General features: G+C 37.8%; 1 protein-coding gene across 2 annotated transcripts in view; it reads right to left on the bottom strand.

The window, feature by feature from the left end:
* The window catches only part of LGR5 (leucine rich repeat containing G protein-coupled receptor 5), a 144,086-nt gene that overhangs the window by 68,249 nt on the left and 53,761 nt on the right, over positions 1-22,076 (bottom strand). For both annotated transcript variants that reach the window (XM_017510073.2, XM_037731903.1), the window contains exon 2: positions 11,315-11,386. In XM_017510073.2, the coding sequence (XP_017365562.1) occupies positions 11,315-11,386 (72 nt within the window). The remainder of the gene's footprint in view (positions 1-11,314; positions 11,387-22,076) is intronic.

The raw sequence follows: 22,076 nt of genomic DNA, 5'->3' as shown, positions 1-22,076 counted from the left end.
AATAAATCAAACAGGTAGATGTTTGGTACTGTAAAAATCATCTACAGTATTTTGGAGAATGTACAATTTTCTTTGAATTGCTAAAGTAATTTGAATCTTCAAAGTAATCTAAAGGATTTTATTTTATATTTTGTAGCTTCCTTTTGCAAAATGGAGGGATGAGAGCAACGCAATCATATGTAGGTCTAATTTTTCCTCTCTAGACATTGACATGTAAAGGGAAAGTTATGTGTACAAGATGGGGGGAGTACTGAGGATGGAAGGGGCCATTTGACTTTGCATTTGAGATCCTTGGGAAATTATTGTGCAGGAACCATGGCCCGACATGGGTCCACTTGGCTGAGTAGCATTTTCAGAGCTAAGCGAGAGGGCCTGGCTAGATCTGTCAGGCCTCCTGGATCAGTTCTTGCATGAATTTCCTCTTGACTTCTGATTTATTTTTTTTTCCTTCCTTTTTTGATTTTCATTCCTCTCACCATTAACTTGCTGAGACAACACAAGTTACTTTCCCTGGGCCTCATTTCCCTTACATTAAAAAAAAAAATGAATGAAAGGGATCTTTCATGAAGGTATTTTTCTACCCTCAATTTAAAAAAAAATTACACTTGCATTTCCTACTGTTATTTTTTCCTCTCTCATTCTCCTCTTCCTTCTTTTTCCTTCTTCTGGTTTATTGTAAGATTACTTTATTATAACATGCCATTAACAATGTAAAAAGCACTTTCCCATAATTTATATCATGGAAGTTGGTCAGGGATTATTATTGTCCATATTTTGTAGATGAAGACACCAAAGCTCTGAAAGGTTTTATGTAAAGTAGAAAACATTGTCGCTTTTCTTACTAAAGAGTAGTCTAGTCTTCTTATGAGCGTGGAAGCTATGTAATAGCAGTGCTACTTAAATAATCAGAGTAGAATAAACTTGAACATGATAATTCTTAGGATTTTTTTAAAAAAACATTTCATCAGACTACTTAATAAATTCATGCTGGCTCCTAAAAATTGCCATTTTGTTTTCCATCTTTTACAAAGCACACGAGAATGAGAGGGCATACAGTCTATAAATGTTAATTTGTTCTAGAAATTTGATGAGGGCTATCAGGATTATGGTAGTAGTTTTCCCCCTTTTTCCATTCTGAAGATCTGGATGGCACTTGCCTGTTTCCAGTTTTCTGGTACTATTTTCCTTCTCTGTGATTTTCCAATACTGATTTCAGCAGTTCTATGACTATTTCTGGATTTTCCCACTCTTTGGAGTTGGAATTTACCTGAATCATTGCTGTTAAACTATCATTTAGATGTAAAATTTCTGAAAAGTCTTTTTTATTCTTTTATAAAGTATCAAAATATTCTCATTTGGAAAAAAACTGTCCTAAATAAAGTTAGTCAAAACTATGATAATAATATAATTAGTGACTCTCAAAAGATAAATAAGTGATGAAACCAGTATAATAATAGTCAATTAAAATTGAGATTCATGATTAAATTCAATTAATTAATTTGCTTTTGCTGCTTTTTGGGCCAACTACATTTATAGCCTTGGCTTTGGTTTATCCACCAGGAGCCAAGTATCTGAGTTATATGTAGAGTTAGAAACATGATGAAACTTATAGTAAGATGTAATTTGCCTGAACTTGCAGTAATGCACGACAGCAGCAACTGACTAAGCCCACCAGGGTGGATTTTCTTTTACAAGGTGCCCTTGCTGGTCAGATGGGATCAGACACATAAGAGCTTAACCTTCTTGTGTTCATCTTTGGTAAGATTTGCAGAAGCCAATTCAGTGCCTTGGATATAAGAATTGTGACATTTCATCAACTAACTTTCTTCCCATTTGAGAAAAAAATATATTTCCTAATGCTCCTTGAAAAATAGCTATTTCCAAAAACTGTATCCACTCCCTCATTGTTATAGCCAAGGCCTCAAGTAAGGCTGCCATTGTGTTAAGCATATCCAATTTGTCAAATCCAGCAAAAAAGCTGCCTTTTAAAAACTATGTATTCATGAGCTGTACATTTTGCTTTCATTATTTGATAGAATAAAAATATTCAGATTTCAAGATTCAAGGGCTAAGAATTGTTAAGGGCTAACACTACTGGACCGAGTAAATGAACTCTTTCAAGTCAATAAGGAGATCCTTTAGTGTGCATAGGGCCCCGTGGTTTCTTTAAACAGACTAAAGAAGTTCAATTTCAATTCCTTTATGGAATCTTCCTTAACCATCTCAGCTAACAGTCAGCTCTCCTATAAGATACATTCTATATGATGTATCCTATAAAGGTTGAATTTCTATCCTATACCCTTTCTTTTAAAGGTTTTTTTGTTTTGTTTTGTTATTGTTGTTTTAAGTTCTTGGGCTTAAGTGATCCTCGTGACTCAGCCTCTCTAGTAGCTGGGACTACAGTTGGGACTACACCACTGTGCCTGGCTCATTTTCTACTCTTTTATAAGCAGTCTCTCGTATTAGATTATAGACTCCTAAGGTCAAGATTCTTATTGCATGCACAGAGCAGGGAGTTCAACTGATATTTATTGATCATTCGATTATCTTGTTTCCAAAGGCAGCTGGCCATACTGCTGCAGTTGCTTCAGATCTGGCATAACTATTCCAAGATAGCTAGTTATTATAGAACCAGATTAGAAACAGCTGAGGACTATTCCTTCTTCATTACATATCAAATTTAAATTCAGAAATTTCTTAAAGCTCTTTCAATATGCCACATATAGTGCTTTGGGGCATATAAATAGTAGCTACCATTTATCAAACAGTTCATAAATGCTAGGGTACAATATTAAGTACTTTATAAACATGGTGCTATTCATTTATAACAATCATATTCAACAATTGGCATCATCTCCATTTACAGATGGCAGAATGGGCCCAAGAGAGGTTATTTGCTCACACTAGGTAGAAAAGTTCACAGAAGAGAATTTGGTTCAAATATAGCATTTTGACCCCAAATTTGGGCTTTTAATTATTACTCTGGTTACAGGAAGGTTGGTATGAAGCTTAGGTTAGTCAGGAGCAACCTGACCTAAAAAAGGAAAATGCAGGGCTGTATTGCCTGAGGCATTGTCTGTAAGAAAACCATTGCCCATTGCTTTTTATTTAAACTCCTCTCACTGCCTTTCAGATTCAGCAGAATCTTACTACTCTTACTGCTATGACTGGTCCTCTCTTCTTCCTCTCACTAGGCTCTCTTTAAGTTTTCATCTTCCAACCATTAGATGTTCCTCAAGTTTCTGTCCTCACATCTCTTCTTCTCTTCTGCTCTGCCTAGTGGTACTCAAATATTAGTGTGCATTGCCATCACCTTAGAAGCCATAACAAATTTCAGACCCTCAAGGCCCTAATCCTGACCCACAGAATCAGACATTCTAGGAGAAGGACCTGGGAATCTGCATTTTTAATAAGCAGCTCCAGTGATTTTACTGTAGGTTGAAAAACTACATTGGGAAACACAGAGCATAAACCCTCTCTCGAGGTTCTTATCCACCTAGCACCTTCAACCACCACCTCTTTGTAAACCAGTCTCCAATCATTATCTCTAGAACAGACCCATCATGCTGCACACTCACATTCCAACATTGTTATTGACATTCCCAGTTAGGTGTCTTGCTGCCACTTACACTTAGTATATCCAGAACTTGGCATCCTCTTGCCTCCAAAATCAGTTCTTCCCTTGAATTCCCTGTTTCTGTCCCTCCCCAGGCTCCTGACACCAGATTTCATAACCCTATTCAGAGTCATCTCTCATCTTTAGACCTCCCCTTTAGTCCCTATATTCAATCAACTGATGAGTCCCTGACTGTCTTCATGTGTTGGGATGCTTTCATATATTCTAGTGATTCTTAGCCCACCTGAAGAGCTTTAAAAAAAGTATGCCTGGGTCACCACTAAGACCCATTAAATCAGAATCTCTGGGGGTAACCTCTGGTGATTAGTAGCTTTAAAAAGTGTTCTAGGCAATTCTAATGCATATTCAAGGATGGGAAGCTTTGAAATAGCTCTCACTGTTTAATATTTATAAGATCACCTGAACACCTTCATGGTCTCCATCACCAGAAACAATGATTAATTCATTAATTGTTGAGAGAATTAGGACAGGTGATTAGTAATGGATTTTAATAGGTACCCAGGCCGGATGCAGTGGCTCACACATATAATCCCAGCACTTTGGGAGGCCAAGTCAGGTGGATCCTTGAGGTCAGTAGTTCGAGATGAGCCTGGCCAACATGGTGAAACCCCATCTCTACCAAAATACAAAAATTCGCCTGGCACGGTGGTGAGTGCCAGCTACTCAGGAGGCTGAGGCAGGAGAATCGCTTGAACCCAGGAGGTGGAAGGTAAGCTGACATCATGCCACTACACTGCAGCCTGGGCAACAGAATGAGACTGTGTCTCAAACAAACAAACAACAAACCAGTTACCCAGACGAGACAATGAGAACCTGAACTAGGTGGTGACAAAATAGAGTGAAAAAACAGGAAAGACAAGGTGGAATTATGAGCCTTAGGACTTGAAAATTGGCTGAAGATAGGAGGTAAGAGAGAAAAAAATGACAGAAAAGGACTGACAGAGCAGGCACAAGTCTGGATAATAAGAACACTGGTGGCAAGCAGGCAGGGTAGGAGAAAATGCTTGTGGGAGGCTGGGCAGGTGACACATGAATGTATTGGTGGGTAGTTGGTGGAGGTGTCACTTAAGTAGTTGGGGATTTTCAAAATGCAGTAGCTAAACTGGCAGTATCGGCATCACCTGAAAGTGGCTTATAAATGCAAATTCTTGGCTTTCTCCTCCCAGTCCTCAGCCTGGGGAAGAAATTCTGTGGTGGGGCCCAGAGATATGTGGCTTTAACAAGCACTACAGGTGATCCAGATGTCACTAGATTTCGAAAACTACCAGCCTAGGGTAGTGGTCCTCAAGCTTTACCATGCATCAGAATCACCTGAAGAGCTTGTTGAAGGCAGCTTTCTGAGTTTCATCCCCAGAGCTCCTGATTTACCAGGTTGGAGTAGGGGGCACATGAATCTGTATTTCTAAAAACCAACGTCATATAAAGAACAAGTTTAAATAAAGAATAAATACCAAGGTGGTGCCAGTGCACCAACATGTTGAAAACCACTGGTCTAGTAATCAAAGGCAAAAGAGATCTGGTCTGGAAATATAGATTTGGGGGTCATCTATATATAGAAAAAGTCATGAGTTTCTTGCCCAGACTATAGTAGCCTCCTACTGGGTCCTTTGGATTCTATAATTCCCCAATCTATTTTGCATGCAGGAATCAGAGAAATCTTTTAGGTTCATAAATCCTATTGGTTCGCTAGCTGCACACAATCCTCCAATGGCTTCCCATTGCTCTTATTTGAATTCCATACATAGCCTAACTGGTCCTGCATGATCTGGTCTTTGCCTTCTTCTCCAGCTACATCTATGTCACTTTCCCTCTCTCTTACTCTGCTCCAGCCATACTGACTTTTCTGCAGATCCACAAACGCAACACGTTCTTTCCACTTTAGGGGCTCTACTCACACTGTTCTCCTGCCTGAAACACTACATCCCAGCTCTAGGCCCCCAATGCCTCCTCCATCTTCTGATCTCAGTTTAGACATCACCTTCTTAGAGAGACCTTCCCTCCTTGTCAACCCTTGTTATTTATTCTTTATCCACATCGTGTTTGTGTTATTCACTGCTCTTGTCACAATTAGCAAATATCATATGCAGTTGTGTTCTTGCTTATTATCTGTCTCCTCCACTCAAGTGACAACTTCCTGAGAGGAGGGGCTTGCTGAATGAATGAATGAAACAAACACTGCAAGTCCTATTTGCTCTTATGTTCTCAGTGGCTTCATAAATATGTGTTGAATAGAGGAAGTAAAGTACAGAGAAAGGAGACAATAAAGTTAAGTGGAAAAATATGAGGAATGTCTACATTTTATAGGGGGTGGGGGAGAATGGAATGCTAAAGAGTAAAAGGAGGCAGAGAGGTAGGGCACTTTCAAAACAGTGGCTTAATTGTCATAACAAAAGACATACATCGCAAACATGTATACACACACACACGCACACACACACACACACACACACACACACACACTGACAGATATCTAAATGTCTGTATCTAGCTGGATGGATAGTCATTTGGAAGACTACCAATACAAAATAACTGCCATGAAATAACACTTGAGTTTCAAGGAGGCAGTGTTTATAATCAATTGCCTGATCTATGAAGACAGGAGACTGATCACTGTGAGAAGGCCAAGGGACATGAAGATTATTCATGGGCGTGAAGGTGTTTTCATTTTACGAACCCAACTCAATATGTGAATTATAGTTTACCAAAGTTCTTTGATCATTGTTTCATTTGTTCCTCAGGGAAAAAATCTCAAAAGCACAGGCAGGACAGCTATACAGACACTATATTTTGTAACATGCTGAGGAAGTAGAAGTAACAAGCACAGATTATGCTTTCAGGAAGTTTAGCGGTATCTCTCATTACAAATTTCATGTGAAATGATAGATAACTACTATTTATATAGAGATTCTTTATGTCCAATCATAATATGAGCAAACAGTTCTGGGGAACAATAGTAACTTAAAAACAGACCTCCCTAGAGCTTCTCATGTTTCTTTTCTAAATTGAGTATTTGATTCCAATAGCACTAGAATCTGGGAAAATTTTAAAATGCTACATGGAAATAAAGACCTTTAACTTGGACAGTTTTAAATGGTAACACTTCATCCCCCCTCCCTATTTAGTCAGACTACCAAGCTAAGTTTAATGGAACTTGTAGATGCCAGCAGGAGTCGCCATCTACCACTAGCTCCTAACATGTCTACCACACTCTGATGGACCAAGGGTAGGATCTTTTATTTGTCCACAGAGCAAGCATTAACAGAAGTTCCCAGAACTAAGTAAATAGAAGGTGGAGAGATACTGTTGGAGAGAAATGCAATGATTTCTCAAGTTATTAAAATAATAAAGAACTATCTTCAATCGTTGCCTATATCCATTAAACCTCAGAATTGGAAACAGTTTTTCAAGTCCAGGATCCTTGAGATTCCTGCAAAATCTGGCCCATCTGATTTTATCTACCTTTATGGGGTTGTTATAATTCACTGAAATGATGTGTGTAAAGCACTTTGAACAGTGACTGGAAATAGGAAAAAATCTTTTAGAAGGTATTTTAATTTTACTAATACAACTCAATATGCAAAATATAGTTTACCAACATTCTTTCATCATCCTTTCATTTGATCCTTGGAAACACCTTAAAAGACAGGCGGCGTGGCTCCCACCATTCTCCTTTGAGGCCTAGTGAACATTATTAAGTGGATTATCAGCTATTAAATGGCAGAGCCAGGATGAGAATCCCAGACTTCTGGATCTAGATTCTGAGCTCTTCCTTCCACACAGCACAGCTTCCCTAATTTAGATGTGCTTTTCTTTCTTTCTTTTTTGCGAAAGAAAAAGGCTCTTCTTCTCTATGCGTGGGCACATTGACACCAGAAGGACAATTGGCCTGTGTGTATCTGGTCACCTTGTAGAGTCACAAAAACAAAACCAAGACAAAACAAAACTAAAGGAAACCAAAAAACAGGACTGGCGTATGTCAATGACTTGCGGCATAGGTAATCAGTGTTCTACAATGTCAGGAAGGAGAGAGGAAGACAATTTTCTGTGACAACTGTTCTTAAAAACTTTCTTCAACTCATCATTCAATCTGGAGTCACATGCTTTTTTAAACATTAAGTCAGTGGATATCTCTAGAGCTTTATTGATTCTTACAGTATTTTGAACTATGACACCTTTGTTAAGGCTTAGCCATGGATGAATGATGAACCATAGCTATCTACACAGTTTATAACATAGTTAAAGGAATTAAATGAGGGAAATGATATATCAAGTAATTAAGTGCTAAGGGGAAGAGTGGTAATGTGACTTTATTAATAGTGACTTTTAAAGATTGAGTTTTATGGTGAGGGTTTTATTAATATTATTGATAATGTCAGTGGCAGTTTCCTATTTAATGTATAAAGAGATAAAGCATAAAATGAGCTAAATAAGCTGAATGAGAAACTTAACACTTTCATACAGTGTTCTAATTGTCATAATAATTAGACACTGTTAACTTATCTGTTAACCAGGAATAATAATAATAATACTATCTACACGTACACACACACACACACACAGAGAAAAAGAGAAAGTTGACATTTCTAGCTAGCTGTATGGATAGTCATCTATTAGTTCATATAAAATATATACTTTATAAACATGATGCTTAAATGTATGTACTTATATGTAAAAAATATTATCTAAGACTATTTTGGACCTATTCAACAATGTTAGATTGGTGAAATTCTATTCTACACCTAAAAACTCTGATGATACTTTTCTCATAGATAGTATATCATAGTCATAGATTAATAACCTGAATATCCAATCTCTTCCTCCTGGGAAGGCAGCTCTCGCTTTCTTTCTCATTCCCCGACACATGCACAGACACAGACACATATATACACACTGGTCATGACACAACTCAGTTTATATAGCATTTAAAAGTGTTCAACTATGCAAACTACTGTGGAATCACTGCGCTAGGTGCTATGAGAGAAAAGAAAAGCACAAATGAACCATGCACAATTCCAAACCTCCTTCCACTTTCCAAGCATGGCTTTGAAAGTCATTTTGAATCTTAGCTTTGACCTACGTTTGAATCTTAGCTTTGACCTACGTTTGAATCTTAGCTCTGATACATACCAACTCCATTATATTGGGTACATTCCTTCCTTTTTCTGTATTTAAGTTTTCTTATCTGTTAACTGGGAATAATAATAATACCTATCTTTATGGGGTTGTTATAATTCACTGAAATGATGTGTGTAAAGCACTTTGAACAGTGACTGGCACAGAGTAAGCTATTATTGTTGGTATTACACTTACATTATTTTATTTTTTTTTAAGTTTGTATAGCCTAAGAGAGAATATAGACTTAAGCATGTATCTAATAGAAACAATCAGCAGAATAATAAAAATGTTCTGCTAAAGGGATTTTTTTTTTAAACAAACAAAATAGAACCTCCCCAAACTACTAAATTTAGCTTTGGGAACAAAGGAATAAACCAAGAAGAGTTGATCATTTCTCCAGGTTTCATAAATACTAACTTCTTTTTCCGTTAAATGAATAAGGATGTCTTTAAGACATCAGTTAGATGCAGCACAGAATTATATATGGAAAAGCAGTCTTGAATTTAAATTCAGCAAGTCAGCCAGCTTAGCAGAAGGAATTCCAGAACAGAACGAGGCAATGGAATGAATAGTCTTTAAAGGGTCTCCTCTATTTCTGAAATTCTGGATTCTATGGTCAAAATACTTGATGGAGTTTTCAGAGAGATAAAAATAAGACAATGAAGAAAAGTATTAATAGTAGCATTTTCAAATGGTAGTTCTCTCCCCAAACACCATTGCTTTTTTGTGATTTTTTTCAACTATCTTTTTAAAAACTGGCCTTGGAACAGAATTAATATTCACCTCATGAAGAAAGAGGAGTAATTTTGAATGAGTTGGGTCACTGAGGGAGGAAATCTATTAAACAAAGTCCTTGGGGAAGTTAATTATTTATTGATTCAGCTTGTGGTCTAAAGTTGAGGTGTGTTTTGGGGGAGAAGGGAAGCATTTTGCCATGGGATATTATAAGGAAATTAAAGGGAAAAGGATAGGAAGGGCATACATTAGAAATATGGGGGTAAATAGGGCTAACTATTGTATATTAATTATGGCAGGGTAGGGAGAACAAGATGGATATAATTAAAAAAATTCTTATATTTGAAAATTATTTAAAATAACCTTTAAAAGTATTGACTAATATCAATGAAAATCTGTTACTTTTTTCTTAGGCAGTTAACATGTATAAGAAGCTCCTTTTACATATTTTGCTTTCTGACTAGTTCATTCTTTAAAAAATTGCAGATCATTTATTATGTACCAGCCATGACCAAGACAGACATTGCTCCAGCTCTTATGAAAGTTAAATCCTAGCAATGGAAATGTCCTGAAAAAAAAAAAAAAAAAAAAAAAAAAAAAAAAAAAAAAAAAAAAAAAAAAAAAAAAAAAAAAAGCCTGGGACCTAGAGTGAAAATCCATTCCCTGAATGATAAAAACTTGCTGTACAATCTAGAAATCTAAGATTCCCTACTATAACCCTCATTATCAATTTGATCATATATAACTGATTCCAGTAGTAAAACAACAGGATTTCATAAAATATAATGCCATCAAAAATAAATATAGATAAAACTCCAGAGGGAGAAATTTCAAAATATTATCCTCTTATTCTCTTGAGAAAACGATTAACATAGTATAATTTGGTTATGATGAAACATTATTTCCACCTCCCATAGTGGATTCTGTGGTTTGTCAACAATTTAAATTACTCCCCAGATTGGTCTCTGACTTCAGGATTTATAAAGAAAATATTTTCAAAAGAGGTCATTACCTAAATAATTCCTTTAATCAACAGTCAGAGGACTGAATCAACTGACGGTGCCAAACGTTCTACACTAGGGCTATGATGGGGTATCGCCTCCTTATCCCCATCATTCAAAAGCATAAAAGAATCAAATGCATTTTTAAATGCTGATTTTTGATTTATACAGTTATTTTTCATCTTCTGAAAAGTGGTTACTAGACTTAATAAAAATTCCTCTGTGTATCATTAACTAATTTTAGTTACCTCCTTTTTTATTTTTAGTGCTTGAAATAGCCCAGTTTTAAATCTTCTGGGGATTTCACATTTTTCTATTGAAGCCTTGAGAGAAGCTAAATTGAAAAGTAGGGAAATAGTAATTAAAAGTGATTCGGACAAGAAGTTTTGGTGCTATGCAATGTGGACTCAATTCTTTCTGTCACAAGCTGAACCAAGCAGCAGTTTTTGGTTTTGATTATAGCTTCCCTTGCAATTTTAATAAACATGAACCAGTATTCAAACTTTTAATATCCTGCTGCTTAACTATTTCCAAAGAGCTATCCAGCTCTTTTAAACAGCCTTTGTTTTAAAATTTTAATTTGTTTGGCTCAGTCTCACCTTAGAAGGTTGTAGCCTTATGGTAAACTCTTTTATAAGTTGATTTCCAGAATCATAAGCAATTCTATTTTTGCCCCCTCCCAACTAAGTGTTTCCTCATGTTCCAAAATTGTTGGTGCTGACAGGGTTTCTGCCTTGTTTTATCTGGTTCCCACAAGTAAGTATTAGAGACAAACAAAAATGTGCCCAGTGTTGACTGGATGCATCAAGACTATGGTGATACTTACAACTCCTCCAGGAAGCGGAGACGGGGCAGGGGATTCGGGAGCAGCTGACTGATGTTGTTCATACTGAGGTCTCTGGAGGGGAAAGCAGACAGCGTGTGAGGAGTAGCCAATGCCACCACAAGGAAATCCAGCTGTTCACACATTTCCAAACAAGCTCATTCCTCTGGTTGACAAATGAATCGCTATTCTACGTCTTAAATATATTCCTTTTCTCCAACACTCCCCACAACATCATGGACTTTGTCAAATTAGAGACCCTAGGAGGAGCTTACTTAGAATTCAAAATGATTTAGACCATTCATGGGGATGGTTGTAACTCTTCATGTTTAAAATTATATGAGTAGGACAGCAAAAGAAACAGACATAACTCAACTCTAGACATAACTCAACTCTGTCTCTTGCTTTAAATTGTGTGACAAAGAGAAATGTGAAGACAGTGCAACTCTAGAAGTCCTGTTTCTTTGGGACTTTAAGCACCTTGTAAAAACAAATGTTTTGATTCAAAGAAACTTAAAAAAAAAAAAACACAACAAAACAAGACAAAAGGCCTATTCCCTCCTTCTAACATGTTCCTTTTGCAGGTTCTCAGATTGCATTAAATACGTGAAATGAACCATAAAACGAGGGTGTAAGGTGATCCCGCTCCGTAGCACACTTCCTGCTGGGCCTGCACAGTAGTTCCTGGCACAGGAAACAACAAGCCACTTTAGGCAGAACTCAATCAATTTTTGTTTTAAGCGAAACTCCATGTAATTACATATTATTCTGTTTTTTTTCCCCCTTATGTCTTTACTGTCTCTCACATAACCCCACAGCATCAAGGGTATATGTCCTCTGTATCTCAGATGCCAAAAGACTGACAGCTGGACAGATTCTTTACAAGATCAACTCAGATTTTATGTAGTCCGCTGAAGGTTCACTTAAGAAGTGACTTGTTGCACAAACCTGAACATTCAGATCTTATGGCATTGTATTCTCGGACCAGGCCTCCGTTAACATTTGTCTTGAGAAAAGATAATGAACTTCTTTTCAACCTGAATTATTGCTTTTATTAAAGTGGACACATCCATTTCACCTAACCAGTTGATTTCATTTGTAATAACTTGGTTCTGTTATCAAATGGCTTTATATCAATGATGCTAAGAATTGGGGAATCATTCACCCTTTGCCTTTAAAAAGTCATAAGCAAAGAAGAGAAAATATTTTATTAATTGTTTGTTTGTTTCTTAATATATGGCACCACCCCCCAGATTGCTGTTAATTTTATCTTTTGGTGAACAATAAATAATGAAGCCCAATGCTATGTTCTTAAGCTGAAACTAGACAATGCCATGAAAATAGACTAAAAAGTTTTGCATTGTCCATATTTAAAAAAATCTGGATTTTTCTGGCATTGTCTAGATAAGGAAGTCAAGTAATTAATAAATAATTTCAATGTTTTTGCAAATATGCCTGTGAAAAGGCACAGTCATTAAGTTCACTGAACAACCATGTTTTAAACTGATCAGTGCAGTTTCTGGATTCCTCACAGTGATTATAGAATTTCTGCAAAGACTTGATATTTCTCAGGAATATTCACTTTTTAAAATTTGATATCCTACTTATTTCCTGAAAGGATCAAGGTGGTTTGGGGGCATGTCTGTTGGTAACACAGATCAAACCAGTCTCGACATCAAGACAGATAGTGTGGAAAGTACAGATTTTCTCTCATATTTTTCTGTGTGATGTGCAAATCACTTCAGAACAAACATTGATCTTGTCTATCTGCAGAAAGTTCTGAATAGAACATGGTCATTTACATATTAAGGCAATTTATAAGCACTTCACATTATTTTTAATATTCGTAACCCTACGTCAAGTACCTGGAAGTGAAGCTTATGTAAGCATTTACTCTCTGGTCCCACCTGAATATTTTTTATAGCAGAGGAAATGAGGACACCAGAGAAAGTGCAGGCAAGCCTGAGAAGAATGTCTTGGGTGGGATTCTGGACTTCCCCATCCACTAGCTGCATAAGCTTGGGAAAATTACCTCATTGTGCAGCCTTCCTTATTTTTAAACAAGAATGTCTGTGTTAATAGCTTGAAATCCTATGATTAGCTGTTTCCAATCAGAAGGGAGTGACTTAATTCTTTTCTTAAAAAGGAAAGTAACTGGCTGGGTGTGGTGGCTCATGCCTATAATCCCAGCACTTTTGGAGGCTGAGGTGGGTGAATCACCCAAGGTTAGGAGTTTGAGACCAGCCTGGCTAACATGGTGAGACCCTATCTCTACTAAAAATACAAAAATTAGCTAGGCATGGTGGTGGGCATCTGTAATCCCAGCTACTCGGGAGGCTGAGGCAAGAGAATCACTTGAACCCAGGAGGCAGAAGTTGCAGTGAGCTGAGGTTGTGCCATTGCACTCCAGCCTAGGCAACAAGAGTGAATCTGTGTCAAAAAAAAAAAAAAAAGAAAAAAAGGAAAGTACCTATCTTTTCCAACAATAATTAATAACTTTACTGTGCTACCTGACATATCATATTGTGGTTCCTCTTAGACGATGAGCTAGTACTACAAAACCAACCCCTTGCCACCTGTTTCCTAATACAGGTTATTTTCTCTTAAAAAGCCTCTAGCAGTTTATATAAACTTGTAGCAGAAAATAACTTTTAATAGCAACAATCTAAGATCAAATGAATGGGCCTCTAAAATAAAATTTAAAATGGACAAGGTAAAAATTAATTTGTCTGCATTTGCTTTTTCCCTTCTGTGTGCACTTTTGCATTGACATTAAAATGTAACTGTGGTTCTCCACCTCAGTGTACTCCAAACTATCCATGGTGAAATACCAAATTTTTAATTTTTCTAATTTGCTATGGACTTATACTATTATAAATGATAATAAAAACTGATTACTAAAAAGGTGAAATAAAAATACAAATATATACAAAATACACAGCTCAATATTTTATTGTGTGATTTAACAGAAATTGTTAAATGACTACAAAAAGTTTCTAAACTTTACTCTGAAATTCTTATCTGTGTGGTGGGTCCTTGACTGCTGTTTGGTTAGCGATGCTCCTCTTGCCTTTTTATCAAGAATGGCAAGGTTTAAATTACTTTTAGCTTGCTCGTCTTTGACTTAACAATGATAGAATTAGAGAATGTCTGGCTGCTAGAGAGGACTGAAACTCACCCGGGTGAGAACGCTCGTTATAGATGAGGAAAATGAGGCTCAGTGAGGTGAAGTGGTCTCTGAGTTTCAGCGCAATATTTAGGGAAAATGCCCTAGGGTTTTTTGTTTTGTTTTGCTTTCTTTTTTTGGTATAGCACCTTTCTAATTTTTGCAAAATATCTTCATTCTGACTTTTAAATTAGTTTTAAATAATTCCTTTTATTTTTCTATAGCATTTCGTCTTTTTGACCCCTGGTACACATATAGCCTTAGTAGCAAATTAGGGGTCTTAAAATAATTTCCAAGCCTGTGCATTATTTACTCTTTATTATTTTAAAATGCCACTTTCTTTTTTAAAACCACATCTTGCCCATGATTCAGTTTCCTAAAATTAATGAAGCCACATAATGAATTTCCTAAAGTTTTTCCTCTTTTGTCAAGATGTAGAAATTAATTTTGAAGAACTGGTTACTATGTAAAAGGATTTCATAAAAAATGGATGATTGATTTCAGTTTTGACAAGATGGTCAAATAGGTTAAACCGTTCTGCCCTGTCTCTGACCCACCTCTTATCTATGCTATGTTACTGATCATGTCTAGAAATCTAGAATAGAGATTGCAAAGTTCAATGAGAGAAGTTGCTATATAGAGGAACCACCCCAGGAGCTTTAACAAATGTTGATTTCTGGACTGACAGAGTGGCTCACACCTGTATTCCCAGCACTTTGGGAGGCTGAGGTGGGAGGTTTGCTTGAGGCCAAGAGTTTGAGACCAGCCTGGGTAACATAGGGAGACCTTGTCTGTCCAAAAAAACCCCCAAAAACAAAAAACACAGAAAAATAGCCAGGTGTGATGGTGTGTGCCTGTAGCTCCAGCTATTTAGGAGGCTGAGGTGGGAGGATCACCTGAGCCTGGGAGGTCGAGGCTGCAGTCAGCCATGAGCAGACCACTGCACTCCAGCCTGGGCGACAGAGTGAGCCCTGCCTTAAAAAAAAAAATGTTGTGATGTCTGGGTTTTATCCTTAGGATTTTGGAGTTAATTGATCCACTGTGGGCACTAGAATTTTTAAAAGCTTTTCAGATGATTCAAATGTTTGGTCAAGACTGAAAACCACTGCTTGGAGTAACTAAATTTTTAGGCCAGTTCTCTGACCTCTACAACTCACTTGAAATTGAGGAGGCTTAAGATGATTAAAGGTACTGATTCTTATGAGTTCCTATGAGTTCCATCACAGCAGACCCTATCTTTCCCTTGACAATGTTTTTGTTACTTGCAGCTCATTTTTTTTTGTTGTTGTTGTTTTTCATTTGACAGATGTTAGTTGAACATTAATTGTGGCCAGATTTTATTCTAGGAACACAGTAGAGAATATATCTGAGTCATCTTTAACTTTTTCCTTTCCCACTGTCCCTTCGTCCATAAGCCCCCTGGGGTTAATTCTACTACAGAGTTCACTTCTGGATCTGGCCCCTCTTCTTTCTTCTTGGCTGCCTTTGGTTAGGCCCTTGTCCTGCTGAAAATTGTTCTGCTCTCCACATTTACTGTTTCTCTTTCTGGGTCATCTACTACACCACGGCCAGATAAGTCACCCTGAGAAGTCTGTCTCACATCAATCTACACAGAGCCACTGCAACCCCAGAAGCAATGCAGCCCCTCCGGTGGATAAATTAAAAAAAGAACTTCGTCTCCTGAAGGGTGAAGAATTAAAGAAAATATCCTCTTCCTCCTGGGGTAACAGCTACAGAGCAAGCAGGGTGAATGGCTTGGTAAGCAGAGCTTGGCCTAGAGTTTAGACCCCATGAAGGAACCTCTGTGCAGGATACAACCTGCCCAACCCTTGCCAGACAGGACAGTGCTCTTGAGAACTTCTGACGCCTGCCTCTGGGAGGAAATGATGCCCAAACTCCTTAGGTTCTTCACAGTCTGGCTGAACGTGGGTTTCCACTTTCCTCCACGCAATATGTGGTCTAGTTACGTGGAAATACTTACTGTTTCCCTTTGCATGTGTCTTTACATGTGTGGTTCTCTTCCCTGGAAGAATGCATTATCCTTTCTGTTTCTAAATTACCACTCCCCTATGTCTCTTCCAAGGCCATTCATGATCTAATTCAGCAGACCCTTGTGATTCTGACATTACCTCTTATTTTTCCATCTTTGTTGTTCTCTATTTCAACTTCCAGTCCTTTGATACTTCCTGTATCAAAGCTCATCTTAGACCCCAAACCTAGGCTGTTGATCTCCTTAAAGTGGTGATATTTGGAGATGGTGCCTTTGGGAGGCAATTAGGTAATGAAAGGGGAGCCCCCATGATAAGATTAGTGTCCTTATAAGAGACATGACAGAGCTCTGCTGTCTGCCATGTTGATCACCATCTCACAAACATCTCAGCTCCTTAGCCCCTGTCTTTTGTTTTACTTTCCTGGCAAAACCTCAGCTCTGGAAAAACACCATGATTCATTTATCTTCTCTGTTATTATCCCAGGGTACTGAGTGCTACTAGAAAATAAAAAACCTCACAAATGTGTAGATCAGTGACTATAAATTCATGGTCTTTGTGTGTTTGTAACACCAATGCACAATTCTGCTCTTTGCTATTGCTCAACTTACTCCCATGGGAACTGCTGCCAGCTTTTACTACTTGCCTCAAATCTCTTCGTCAATGACCATCCTCATCATGCTCATGGGGCACCTTTTCTCTTACTTCATAGAAATAACTGGGATTCTTTGGACCACCAAGGATGTTCTCCTTTGTCCCCTGCTTACCACACCCATATCTTTCCTCTTATAGGCCCTCCTCATGGGTCCCTTCTCCTTTAGCATACTACAGCACATCACTGCATGCTATGGACTGAATCTTTGTGTTCCCCCAAATTCATATGCTAAACTGTGAATCCCTAAAGTGGTGATATTTGGAGATGGTGCCTTTGGGAAGTAATTAGGTCATGAAAGGAGAGCCCCCATTGATGAGATTAGTGTCCTTATAAGAGACGTGAGAGAGCTCTGCTGTCTGCCATAATTAGGCCATGAAAGGGGAGCCCCCATGATGAGATTAGTGTCCTTATAAGAGACATGAGAGAGCTCTGCTGTCTGCCATTTAAGGATACAATGTGTGTAAAGCAGACATGCTAACCACTACATTGTGGAACCATGTTAAGAATACAATGTGAATTGGCCAACTGAAAACTGAGGGAGCAGACCCCCAGAGCACTCTGGATCTCCTGGTACCTTGATCTTGGACTTCCCAGACTCTAGAACTGTGAGATACACGTTTTTGTTGTTTAAACCACCCGGTTTATGCTAATTTGTTGTAACAGCCTGGACAAATGGCTACACGGCCTCTAAGAGCATGAAGTATATAACTCTTCTGAGACAAAATGGTCTTGGGAGCAAACTCTTTGTGTTGTGCTCAGCTTTAACTATATATATATTTGCTTGTAATTACGTTTCCCTCTTCAGTTGATCCTATTTGCTTTCTTTCCCAGGGATTCCTCAAAGATTCTCATCCACTGAAAGGTTCCCTTCTACCCCCATGCCCAAGTGCTACTAACTGCTGCTTCTCCCCCTCTTTTTCCTCCTTCTCCCTTCTTCTTTTCCTTTTCTTCTTATTCTTCTTCTAAAGTATCTTTCCTATCATTTCTATGGGTTTGTTGTGAGGGAGATGACTCAAGTAGGTACTTTGTTCATCATGTTGTAATTCAGCCATAGTTTTGGTATTTAAATCAGTGAACAAGGAAGCCCTTTCTTATAGTGTTATTATTTTAAAAAATTAAGGAAACAAAAAAAGAATCAATGCTCTTTCTTTAATCTCTGCCACAGTTGAAGACAAATATTTACTTCTTTAGCAGCACAGTACAATTCCTATTTCTTCTAAGTACAATCATTTTAAATTTGTCTTGGGAGATTCAGTAGCATTTAGGTCTCTGCCAGATACCTTTGATAACAATGGATCTAGGCTGTGGCCATTCCAGCGCTTTTTAATTGATCACTTTTCAAATGTACTTCTAGAGATAAATCCTCTTGTGAACCTCAAAAGGCAAGGTGCAGGCTTGAGTAGCAGTTTATCATAGTATGAATAGTATTATTTACAGGTAGTTTAACAGTTTTTAACTCCAAAACACGGTATCCTTGAGAATATTTTTTATTGAAGTATATCATATACAGAAAAATGCCTGAATTCTGTGTCCAGCCTGATAAATTTTCCTTCCTTCCTTCCTTCCTTCCTTCCTTCCTTCCTTCCTTCCTTCCTTCCTTCCTTCCTTCCTTCTTTTTTCAACCAGGGCTTCACTCTGCCACCCAGGCTGGAGTGCATTGGCATGATCATGGCTTACTGCGGCCTCAACCTCCAGGGCCCAAGTTATCCTCCTACCTCAGCTTCACAAGTAGCTGGACCCACAGGCTTGCACTACCATCCCCTTGGCTAATTAATTTTTTTTTTTTTTTGTAGAGGTGAGGTGTCACTATGTTGTCCAGGCTGGTCTTGAACTCCTTGGCTCAGGCAGTTCTCCCACTTTGGCCTCCCAAAGTGCTGGGATTACAAGCATGCTGCCATGCCTGGCCCCTGATGAATTTTCACAATATGAACACATCTCATAAACTAGCACAAATCAAGAAATAGAATATTGACATCACCTCAGGAGCCCCCTCACATTCTCTTCTATTCACTGCTCCCCACAAAAAGTAACCATTCTCCTGACATCTAACACTTTATGTTAGTTTTGCTTGTTTTTGATCTTTATATAAACGAAATCATTTATAGGCATTTTTGTGTTTAGCTTCATCACTCATTATATTTGTTAGATTTATCCATATGTTGCACATAGCAATATTTTAGTCTATCTTAATGCAATATAGTGTTTCATTTTATAATTACACCACAATTTAAATACCCACTCAACTGCTAATGGACATTTGAATTGTTTTCAGTTTGTGACTATTATGAACAGTACTGCTATAAACATTCTTAAACAGATTTATTGAACCTATATGCATACATTTTTGTTGGGTGTATATCTAGGAGTGGAATTGCTGCATATTGGTATATGCATATGTCTGCTTTAATAGATACTGCCAAACAGTTTTTTAAACTGGTTATATCAATTTATACACTTCCATAAGTAGTCTATAAGAATATCAATTATTTCATATCCAATAGTTTCCATCTGTTGTCACCAAAATTGGTATCATTTCCCATTTTTATTGAGATGGAGTCTCGCTCTGTCACCCAGGCTGGAGTGCAGTGGCACAATCTCGGCTCACTGCAACCTCCACTTCCCAGGTCCAAGTGATTCTCCTGCCTCAGCCTCCCAAGTAGCTGGGCTACACGCATGTGCCACCACGCCCAGCTAATTTTTTGTATTTTTAATAGAGATGGGGGAGTTTCACCATGTTAGCCAGGATGGTCTTGATCTCCTGACCTTGTGATCCACCTGCCTCAGCCTCCCAAAGTGCTGGGATTATAGGCATGAGCCACTGTGTCTGGCCTTTCTCTCTTTTTTATTTTAGTCATTTTGGCAGGTGTACAGTGATATCACATTATGGTTATAATTTGCATTTTCCTTAAATCTCATGTTGCTGAGCATCTTTTCATATGACTTTGACTATCTTGATACCCTTTTTTGCAAAGTGCCAGCAGAACATTTTATCTTATTTGATGAACTTAGAATTAGAAGTAAAACATACTTGCCATGACAAGTGAAACTATACACCGATATGTAAGGAAAAGGCTAATAATCTCTCTTTTTCTAATATTCTTTTGGGGTTTCAAAGGTATTCTTTTGAAAGAGTTAATAGCGTAATAGTTAACAGTATGTATTCTGTAGATATTTTGCCTTAGTTTGAGTTCTGGCCTTGATATTTCTGGGCTGAGTAACCTTGATCAAGTTATTTAACATCTTTTACCTCAGTTCCCTCATCTGCATCATCTGTGAAATAGAGATAATAGTTTCCACTTCATACAATTGTTGTGAGAAATGTTAAAGTAAGATAAAAATAGAGACCAGGCCTGAAAAATTTCTGAGCAAACAAAACCAGCTAGGCCTTAAAAGTAGCCTTAATCTAGCTTAAATTGCAAATATAGGTGGAACCTGACTGGGGTCACACTGCAGATATAAGCTAAACTTAATTTGGATCATTTCTGGTAAATGCTTATGTTAAACAGAAATTAAACTTAACTCTAGTCAATCATAGGCACCCAACTAAAATATAATTATGTGACTAGGAGCTTCCCAACAAAGCATACCCACAAAGATAATTATGTAACTGCAAGTCAGTCAGATTTCTTTGTTTTACTTCTGCATTTCCCCATAAATGCTTGCCTCTGATGTTCTGCATTGGAATGCTAAACTTCTGTTGGTCTGGTGTTCCCCAACTCATGAATTACTTCTTACTCAAATACACTCTAACATTTTACTGTGCTTTAGATTTTCTTTAACAACTTGGCGTCAGAAGTGGGATTCGAAGGACACCCCTGGCCCCTCACCCTTGGGCCATGCTACTGGCTATATCAAGAAACCACAAAAGGTACCTGTTGAGTCCATGGAGCTCACTGCTTTCTCACTGCTTCTGGAGATCCTGGTTAAGTCCCTCTTAGATTTTAAGCTCCACATTTGTGCAGCGAGCTCTCTAAGTTTGTCTGAATCATTTTATTTCCTATTGGACCCAGAGATCAAATTGAGTGCTTGACAGAAACTGGACGAGGTCCAGTCTAGTGCACTAGTTTCCAGAATAGATCTGGAATCCAGATTGGGACCTGAAGTTTAGACGGGGTATTCAATAGGAACTAGGCTCAGTTTCTAGTTGGAAGCCTCAGGTAGGTAGAATTTTAAAAGGACAGGATATTATGGGGTTGTCAATATCTGAGGAGTCTGGGACTCCTTTGCTGGGAACACCAACACATTTTATGTTTAGAAATTATAGACCCCCAAACTTGTGGCATTCTAGAAAAATGGGTGTGCCTACAAGGAATAATTTGAAGTTGCAGTGGCCACAATGGGGACTTTTTAATCTAGATAAAGTTATTAATATATGGGGCATATTGGAAAAGAATGGATTCTGAGTAGCTCAGAAACAATGGGATGCAGTTTTTGATTGGTATACAGAGGCTTATAAAGAACTGGCTGATTCAAAATTGCCTCTCTAAAAGACTCTTGGTTCATGCCTGTAATCCCAACACTTTGGGAGGCCACAGTGGGAGGATTGCTTGAGCCTAGGTGTTTAAGACTAGCCTGGGCAACATAGTGAGACCATGTCTCTACCAAAACAAACAAACAAACAAACAAAAAAATCAAAAAATTAGCTGGGCATGGTGGCCCATGCCTGTGGTCCCAGCCACTCAATAGGCTGAGATGGGAAGATCACTTGAGCCTAGAAGATCAAGGCTTGAATGAGCCATGATGGCACCACTGCACTCCAGCTTAGGTGACAGAGCATGACTCTGTCTCAAAGAAAAAAAATAAAACTTATTTACTAAAATCAAATAAGACAACTGAAAAGTGTAAGCAATACATTGAGGGCAAAAGTAAGGAAATTATGTGGTAACTGATGTGATTTTGTTTCCTGCCTTTATTCTCCTTTACCTAATTATTCTTTTTTTTTTTTTTTTTTTTTTT

The sequence above is a fragment of the Cebus imitator genome, unplaced genomic scaffold (assembly GCF_001604975.1).
Source record: "Cebus imitator isolate Cc_AM_T3 unplaced genomic scaffold, Cebus_imitator-1.0 Scaffold429, whole genome shotgun sequence".
Taxonomy (NCBI): domain Eukaryota; kingdom Metazoa; phylum Chordata; class Mammalia; order Primates; family Cebidae; genus Cebus; species Cebus imitator.
Note: the sequence above shows the minus strand (reverse complement) of the source record. Positions and strands in the feature narration are given on the sequence as shown.